The 10,000-nt window shown below is 35.7% G+C and overlaps 1 protein-coding gene across 1 annotated transcript in view; it reads left to right on the plus strand.

The window, feature by feature from the left end:
• LOC122244374 (uncharacterized) overlaps positions 1-8,550 on the plus strand; it is a 14,203-nt gene extending 5,653 nt beyond the window's left edge. The window contains exons 2-6 of the mRNA XM_043002261.2: positions 1-1,022; positions 2,107-2,295; positions 3,119-3,242; positions 3,537-4,536; positions 5,086-8,550. The exon at positions 1-1,022 is cut by the window's left edge and continues 1,215 nt beyond it. Coding sequence (XP_042858195.2) covers positions 1-1,022; positions 2,107-2,295; positions 3,119-3,242; positions 3,537-4,536; positions 5,086-5,096 — 2,346 coding nt within the window. The 3' untranslated portion in view covers positions 5,097-8,550. The remainder of the gene's footprint in view (positions 1,023-2,106; positions 2,296-3,118; positions 3,243-3,536; positions 4,537-5,085) is intronic.
• The last annotated feature ends 1,450 nt before the right edge of the window (positions 8,551-10,000 follow it).

Here is a 10,000-nt window from a genome sequence, read left to right on the forward strand (position 1 = left end):
AAGAAGTTTGGGGGAAGGACCCCATACCACAAGTTATCTCTTACCGCTGTTAATGCCAAATACATCAGACAGGACCGACTGAAGCCTCTGATAGCACATATAGACAAGTTTTGCCAAGTACAGAAAGAAAATAAAATTGATGCCATGTTCTTCCTCTTGATGGAAGCTCTGAGAGATGCTGGAGACCGAGTAAGAGAGACACAGGTTGAAGACATTTGGTGCCGCAAGAATAACGTAGGAATGTCTCTCACTGATGAGGAGTGTCTTGCCAAGCGGATCTTGCTCAAACAGACCAAAGATCAGTATAGGAAGGAATATAGTTATTACAAAGAGAAGCTAGAGAAAGCAGTATTGAAGCCCCCATTTATCATTGACAAGTTAGAGAAGACATACTTTCCGGAGTACCTTGAGTTCTTTGTGACAGAAGGGGAGACGGGGCCCATCATCTACCAGCATGAGAAGCAGTCTCACCCATCATACTTTGCCATCAGTGGCTCAGTAGAGAGCAGCAGCAAGCTGGACGGCAACTACGCAGGCGTTGTGGGTGCTCGTTGGCACTACTTTGATGCTGTTGCCAAAACTCTTGAGGAGCTGGCACACTCCCTTGAGAACGAAATTCATGAGCTAGATGATGATGCCTGCATTCAAGTCGACTTACTGGATTATTGTGAAGAAAAGAGAGACCTCACAAATTTTGGTGATAAGAATGACTCCACAGCCACAGGCAGATGCAGTCAGAGCAAGATGATGACATATTTCTTTGGTATTCAAACTATGCAGGCTGTTGTTGACAACAAAATCCACTTCATATACAAAGCCAATCCCAACAATGTCCAGTTCCGCCCACTCATGAAGGCCCTGGTTGCCGAGGGAAACAGTCTACGCCCCACAATATGCAGCATTGAGGAAGAGAGAGCAACCATGAGTGAAAAGGTCTTCTACATCACACTACCTGGAGGCACTCCTCTACGCTTCCTAGTTTATTTTGCCAACGCAACACTTGAGATTCGCAAGGATTACAGGTTAGTGCACCATTATTTTTAGTTTAATGCAGTGACAATAGGAACATGCAAAGTCTACTATGGTTTTGTTTTATTTAGTCACCAAGGAGTCAATTAGTAGGCCTACCTAACCTCACCTGTGTAACCCTTTCCTTGATTTTTTTGAAGAAAATTTTTTTTTTTCTATTCCTATCATTATTGTTACTGTCATTGTTATTTTTATTATTATTATAATGGTAATAACAATAAGAATAGTATTTATGTTGAAACTTTTTTTTCCTAGACTGACATTTTTCACAGGGTCAGATCACTTTCAAAATACATTATTGTATTCAAAATACAAGGCATCAAACTAATCACTATCACTTTGCTAATATATCAACTATAGACATTATCCATTGCAAAGAGGCTTATGTAATTGATGTGGGGCTGCTATCCAGTAGGTTTGGTGGAACAAGGAAAGCTCGAACTTTGCTCCATGACCACAAGTTCCACCCAATAATGCTCATTTATACATTAGATTACTAAATTTAGATTACTAAAATTCTTCTTCACTCTTGTTAGACTTACAGCCGGTGCTGGCATGGCAATGACATTGTTTAGACAAATAATTCCTGTAATTTAGTCATTTAATCTCTGTCTGCAATAGGTTAAACATTGTACCTTAAGTATAGAATATTATAGAAAACACACATCATCTTTAGATGTGGCCTGTTTTGGAAGGGTTAAAGGAAGGGGATAAACAGGTGAGGTCAGTTTGGTCTATTAGTTAACTCATAGGTGACGAAGTAGAGCACTCTATATGTATAAAAAAAAAATATATAACAAAATCACGTAGAAAGTGCATGTACACAGACACTCTTGTCATCAATGAGTTAAGGAAAAAATATGTAAATCTACCATATATTTTTGCATTGGATTAATGAACTGTTATGAGTACCCATATATTTTGCAACCGTGTGAAGTATTTTTGTATAATGTAGAGAGTGATAGGAGATTAAAAGGATTATATTCTGCAATTTTTTATTGATTTGATTCATGCAGATATTAATGATGATATAAACACTTTTCTGATTAAAGGTAATTCACCTATCAATATTTCTAGGAATATCAGTGGCCTTACCTTGTCGTCATTCAAGAAGGTCCCGGCTGTTATCAACCGCTACGGCAACCTCTGCCTGGAGCTGAAGCGGAGCTGGCTAGCCACAAGCCCTCGTCTAATCCATGTCGGCCGTGTGACTAACTGTCGAACAAAGTGCAGCCGTTGTGGAGAACAGGGACATAATGTTCGGAAGTTAGTATTACCAAATATAACAACTTACTGCTTTTCTCATTCATACCTTTTTTCAGAAGGTTAGATGTTTTGCTGTGTGTGAGCTGGAATAAGAGAATTGTGATTATTATTGAAGGAAGTGCTATTGTGAAAAAATAGTTTCACATACCAAAATGGATTATTAACTGGTTGATCACAATTCTGGTATTGATATACAGTATATGCACTATGAAATGTCATATGTTGAATATTTGTCATTAAATGAACATCAACTGTTACCACATTTCTGGCTGTACCATATGCTGTCTAGACTTGATAGATTAATACAACTGTACAATTATTCATATTTCATAAATGTAAAACAGTGCATCCTTATGAATGAAATAATTCCTTTTGATTCATGTGAGGTCTTTTACTAAAGAGGGATTTTGCTTTTTTGTTGTCTTTATTTTATGTTGGCTTGTTTCCGGGGATTGACTTGTTTCTAAAAAAATTTACTTATTCTAATTAGTTGAATAACATCTCTTCTTTTTTCTCTAGTTGTAATTTTTTCTACAAACACAATATAGGCTTGATAATCTGTGACCATCAAATGAGTTTGAAGTCATTTGGCTTGTTTGGTGTGTTGTGTCACATATGATATTTTTTTTATGATATTTTGATAATGATGATGTGTTAAAAAAAAGAAAAAAAAAGTGTATTCTTGATATTGCTGTTGATTAATTAACGTGACTCAAATTGCTATGATTCATATACCAGATATATATATTTTTTTATCATTCTCATCTTAATATTTTTTTTGAATGATTGAAAACAACTGAGTATAATTAATCTCCCTTGACAGATGTACAATAAAATCTGAGAATGTATCGGGAGACTCAATCATTCATCACAGAAAGCGGAAAAAGCAGCGATCGGTTCCTGCCCACTCCTACCCAGCAGCCCTCAACCCAAACACTTTCCCTCAGGTACTGTTCATCCTTCAGGCCTTGCTTGATTTATGCACTTGTGTGTGAGTGGTTGCTACATATAAAGGCATCATTATTAAAGATGATAAGAGTGAGGTTTAACTAATAATTTTATGCATTATTATTATTTTTTTCTTTATTATCATGGATACTATTACTTATTATTATTTTGATATGGGTATTGGTATTATTATCTTTATTATTATTATTGTGGGTATTAGTATTACAAACGTTATTATTGTTGTTACTTTCATCTTTGATATTGTTGAATGATTTCATATCTTCTAATTTCAGGTATTTGTAAAAGATTCCAAGATAGTGGATCTGTGCGACCCACATCCGCAGCATCCTCAGCAGCATCCAGACCCAGAAGAGCAGGACCCTCTCGCACAACTGACCACAGTGGCTGCCCCAATGGACCAGGGCAGTGCTGTAATCCGCAGCGATGAGCAGATCCTGTGGTCTTGCCCCAGTTTGGGAGGAGGCAGTCAGCCGCTGTCAGGCTCTGCTCTCCCTACCACGCAGGTGCTTGTCCCTTCTTCGGTCTCCACCAATACAGAATACCAGACTGGGTCGCACCGATCACAGGCCCAGATGTCGCAGGGCACCTCAGGTCCTGTCTATGTTTGGACCTACACTGTGGTCCAGCCACAGCATGGGTCTTCTCAACAGCCAACACAGCAGCTGTCCCTCATCCCACAGCAAACCCCCCAGCAGGGTGTGACACAGCAATCCCAGCAGTTATCTGTGATTCATCCTCAGTCAGGTCAGCAGGGCACTTCACAGGAACAAATCTCAGTTGTGCATCAGCAGCCAGTGCAGCAGGGTGCAGCTCAGCAGATAGCTGTTGTCCACCAGCCTACAGGACAACAGACACCCACCCAACAAACGCACCAGCTGTCTGTGATTCACCCACAGAGCTCCCAGCAAGCACCTGCGCATCCTTCTCATGTGGTCCCTCACCAGCAGCAGACAAGACGGACCTCACAGGAGCAGCAGGCTCAGCATGTCACCCTCATCCAGCAGCAGGCAGGACTCCCACAGAATCAGCCTCTTACCCTGGTCCACCAGCAACCCACGACCCAGACCCAGACCTCACAGCAGATCAGTGTGGTGCATCAGCCCCAGCCATCACAGCAGCTCAGCATTGTTCATCAGCACCAAACCTCACAGGCAGCAGCAAACTTGGTGCACCAGCAGCCCAACCAGTCACAGGGGACGCAGCACCAGACTGAGCCTTCACAGGCACAGCAAATTGTTCATCCTCAGAGCTCGGAGTTACACCCAATCATTGGTATGCTTTGCTGAGTAGAAGTTGTGTGAGAGTATATGAGTCATATTCTCTTGGGATTCATTGTTTAGTAAAAGTTTTGTTTGTGTTGGGTAATAGATATCAAAGAATTTTGTAATAAGATACTCATATGTAATGTGGCTATTTACCAGTTTTAATGATAATTGTTTAGAGTATTTTTTATTATTATATTTTAGAGGGAAAGTTTGGACTGATAATTTCTATTAGAAGTTTTCATACAGTAATATCTCTTACAGTATCAGTTAAAATTGATATGCATACAAGAAAAATTATAAACCTAGTTCAAATGATAAAGATCTCCATGAAATTTGATGTAGGGTAAAAAAAAGAAATAAGGAAGACATATACTATTTTTCATATAAGATATTAATTGTCACAATCTTTTTCAATTGAAATTTTATATGAAGAAAACATATTTCTGAGACAAAACAAGTAGAACAGCTCCAAAAAAAGGAAAAGGAAAAAAAAGTGCAATCAGCTGTTGGTTGTCAGTAAGAACATGTTCATGACGTCTATTATTCTTTATCACAGGACAGTGGTGAGGAAGGAGAAGCACATTCAATCTACAGTGAGCCTCAGAACAGTAATGGAAGATGCCTTCTGTGGATAGACTCTAGATACTACTGATGTTGATATATTCTCATCGTTCAAATGGTATATTTTGTTTCATTTGAAGAGTGTCTGATCAAGCATTTAGTATGAGTTTGTTTAAAAGTTTGACAAAATATGATTGAAGTGTCATATCAATGGTTATTTCTTGTGAAATTGCACTTTCACTTTGCTTGTACTTTTTAAAAATACGAATCTGAATCTTAATCCTGGAACTATCTTCTGTGATCTAAATGCCTGAACTATTTTCTTCATATTTGTTTGATTGAATATTTATATTTGTGGTTGCCTAAACATTACATTAATAATCAAGATAATTTTTGGATTCATGTGCATGCACAGTTAACCTGTTAGTGATAGGTGAGATGATATCACGTCGTGTGGTGGCAGCACTTGCCACTGGGGACTTGATATCTTGTCAAAGCATTTTGTATGGCACGTTGGGTGATCATTTATGCAGCAAGTGGCAGTGGCCTGAGTGGGCGAGTAAACCAAGGTGTTTGGCCTGCACCCATCGAAATACACCATCATTAAGATTGGACGGAGCCAAACCCACCCTGGTGTTATTGGTTTAGGAGCGATGGTCTTCAGAGTACATCAACATGCATTCTGATTTTCCTTGAATGTGGGACTGTCTGCATATGTGAACAATATTTAATGATTGAAGAAGTGTACCTTTGCCACAAATAGAGGTATTTGAAAATAAATTTTATCGTTGATGAAGGATGGAATGTTTTAGATTAGTGAATGTTGAATACCAAAAAGGAGTCATCATTTATCAAACAGACATAAAAAGGAAGAAGCCATGCAGACTCAGTTTCAATATCTCAGGAAGCAAAGAAAATTTTGGACCTTGTAACCTGCTTGGCCCATGAATTATATATATGTATTTTTTTTATTGATTGACTTTTTGTGGTACAATGAAATACATTCATTTTCTATGGATTATATGATATTAGAAATTGATATGTCATTCTTTTCATTGTCTATATTTTTTTTTTGTGGCATAGGTCCTCACCCTGCCCACAGAGTGTCACTTCCCATGTGCCATTACATGTGACACAATTTGTTTTTTGTTTTAGAGTAAGAGAGTCCCACAGTCACAGGAAACACTGTTCAAATATTTCTATATACTTATCAAAGGGGTGGCTAAGACAAGACTTTCCCAATCATTTCTCTCTCCGTTAACCCTTTACACACTTAAATCTTCATTCAATCTTACCTATGGAATTATAGAACATCAGATGCTGCTTACTATGTTAGCAACATGCTTACAAGATATGCATATTTCTTTCATGGGGGATATGCATGTGTGAATACATGTATATGTGTGTGTGTAATTTTCACTTTTTCACCTTAGGCAACAGCAGATTATATATGTGTGTATAGAGTGAAAAATGGTGTGAAGTTCTAGGAATTTTTGTGGAACACATTTTATATGGAATAGTGCCGATAGGCACTGGGGCTGCACAAAGCACACTTGGAGATTTTCAAGTTGATCATCAATTTGTTTTACAGGTTTTAACCTCTTGTATCTAGTAAAGCATAGCTGGCATTATTACAATTTGCTAAAAGCTCACTTTCTCTTAATTTGTCATGTCTGATTACTCTCAGGCTTTTTGGGTGACCTGCCCTAAGATGGAGAACTGGCTTAGAAGTCTTGTTGGCCCAGGGAGACATTTATCTGATCTGGTTCTGCGGGGATAATGGGCATTTGCTACCCTCTCAGTTTATTTAGAACCATGACTGCACCAAAAAGTTCAGTAGGATAAGTCTTGAAAATATATTTTTCCTACAATATCTGCATTCAGTACCATCTGAAGATCTGTAGCAAAAGAACCTTAGGAAGGACTCATTAAGTATAAGTGAAAAGAAGGCTGGATAGATAATCTATGTCAACAGATTTCCCATGGGCAGACCTGTTCAGCTAGAACAATGAGGATTCACATATGAGGGATCAACAAAGGGGGATACAAGGAAAAAATCACAGGCAAAAAGTCTGCAGACAGATGACTTTTAAAAAATAAATAGAAATAGTGATCATGCCTCATGGGGGGAAAGCTATTTTTCAGCTATTATAAGTTGCCCTGGGCCATTTGGTCACAGTGACCACTTGTGATCACTGTGACGGCCATGTAAACTAAGGAACAAGGGACAGTGTCAACTCTTATGTTGCTGTGTTCATGTTTACTGGACAGAATTTGCCCTTCAAGAGAGTGTTGAGATATTTCAATAGAATTATCAGACTAGGTAGTTTTTGGACCACATTTTAATTCATCCTGCTATAATGGACAAAATAGAGGGAACAAGACTAATCAACAATCAAGAACAAAAAATGTCAATCATTGTGGAGACTGAGAATGGACCAAAAGGGGCTGACCATTGCCTATTGTTCATACATGTTTGTGCGTGTCTTTGTTTGAATGCTTACTTCTAAAATGTGTCTCTGAATTGGTTAGTGGGAATATATATACCCTATTCACCATAAGATAATCACAGATATAGAAACACAACAACTTTGCTATTGGAAGTTGTTTCTATCTTGCTGGCCTCCAGTCTTCCAAGAATTCTCTCTGCCTTTTGCAGTACCCGGAGGTGTCTATAAACTACCATATCTGTTGATGTATGATCAGAAATTGACTACTTGTTTGTATTTGGCTTGCAATATTTGTAGGAAAAACTGGTTCTTCTGTAGTTGTTTGTGCAATTCAGATGTTTTTTGGCAGTGTTCTCTTTGCAAACTTTTTTTTTTTTTTTTTTTTACTTCTTTGATCCCAACTTCTGTTGGAAAAAATAGCCAAATCGCATAAAAAATGCAGTGTGGTATAACCTGAAATATCAAAAGATTCTTTCTGCAGTGTTTTGCATGCCTGAGCTTTTTCAAGAAATGAAGGTGTTTGCCAAAAGTTTGCAGAACTTATACCATCAGTTTCTGCGCAATGTTAAAAAAGCAGGTTGATGTAGCATTTAAACTCATGTTGATAGAATGGTAATTGATACACTACAATGTTTTTATATTGTTATCATTATATTTGGTCAAAAAGCAAAAAAATATTTGTCTCTGTAAAGTTGTGTTAGATGTGTAATGTGTATATGTACTGTTCCTATCTCTTTATATTATTGATAATGCAGTAATATGTCAGCTGGAGTGTTTTAGATTTCATTATCATTATTATAGTTATTATTATTATTATTATTATTACTATTATTATTATTATTATTATTATTATTATTATTATTGTTATTATTATTGTTATTATTATTATTATTATTATTATTATTATTATTATTATTATTATTATTATTATAACGAGTATCATGATTATAATTATAAGTAATATTATTACTATTACTATTACTATTACTATTACTATTACTTTTCCAATTCCTATTACTATTACTATTACTATTACTATTACTATTACTATTACTATTACTATTACTATTACTATTACTATTACTACTACTACTTCTACTACTACTACTACTGCTACTACTACTACTAATTCTACTTCTACTTCTACTTCTACTTCTACTACTACTACTACAACTACTATACTACTACTACTACTATTATTATTACTGTTACTTATTTCTAATGCTAGTATTGGTGTCATGATTATTATTATTTATTATTATTATTATTATTATTATTATTATTATTATTATTATTATTATTATTATTATTGTGAGTATTATCATTTCATTGTTATTATTATTATTATTATTATGATTATTATTATGATTATTATTATTATTATTATTATTATTATTATTATTATTATTATTATTATTAATATTATTACTGATGTTATTATTGTTATCATTTCTATTCATCCTTATAAATAACATTAATGTTTTTATTTTTTCCACATTATTATCATTATTTTTATTATAATTATCAGTATTTCTTTATTATTATTTATCATTCTTCCTTTTCTTCTTCTTATTATTATTAATATTACTTTTATCATCATCATCATCCTTCCTGTTGTTATTATTAGAAGATTGTTGATACTTGTTACTATCATTATTATTGTGATTACTAATTAGTGTTATGTTAATGTTCATTCTTGGTGTTATTGCTATTGTCATCACCGTTGCAGACATTAATGTGAACTTTCATGATTTTTTTTCCATTCCTTTTAAACTTTTTTTTTCTTCCTTTTTTTTTGGATAGCACGAAGTCTTCCTTTCCAATGCAGTACAACAAGCAAGCCAATGCCATTTGGAGTTCTGTAGCGAGTAGTCGACTTAGTTGGAGACACAAATGACGGAAACACATAAGGACGTAGCATTTGCGGTTCGGTTACTATTTTTTATTTATCATTTTGTATCATTATTTTATTCATATATATATATATATTTTTTTTTTCAAGATTTTATTAAGATTGTATGAAGATTTTTTTATGTATCAATTTGTTATTAGGTCGTAGCTAACTGAGGGAACGAGGCAGCACAAAAGGGGGAAGTAGTTTCTCTGTTACAGCCACAATGTTTTTTGAGACTCATGAACGACTTGTACTTTTATTTTGTTTAGAGAAATGAAAAAAAGAAAAGGACCAAGATAGATGCCTAGCTGAGTAGCTTTGTTAAGTTAACCTTTGTGGAAAGAAGATTGCACTGTGAATTAGTGTAAAGATTTTGTAAAGAGGATTTTTTATGCTCATTAAAGTCACTTTGTTTCTATTGTCATTTGTAAGCTGGTACTAACCCACTCACGATGGGGGCATTCCAGCCTTGCATGTTACAATGCCGGGGCTCTCGAACGCATAGGCCTAAATCAGTTAAATAAACGACGCCGTATGACGTCACCCTGTGTACAGGCCTTGAATGC

This window comes from Penaeus japonicus, unplaced genomic scaffold, assembly GCF_977035675.1.
Source record: "Penaeus japonicus unplaced genomic scaffold, GWHDUDI00000001_assembly GWHDUDI00000041, whole genome shotgun sequence".
Classification (NCBI taxonomy): domain Eukaryota; kingdom Metazoa; phylum Arthropoda; class Malacostraca; order Decapoda; family Penaeidae; genus Penaeus; species Penaeus japonicus.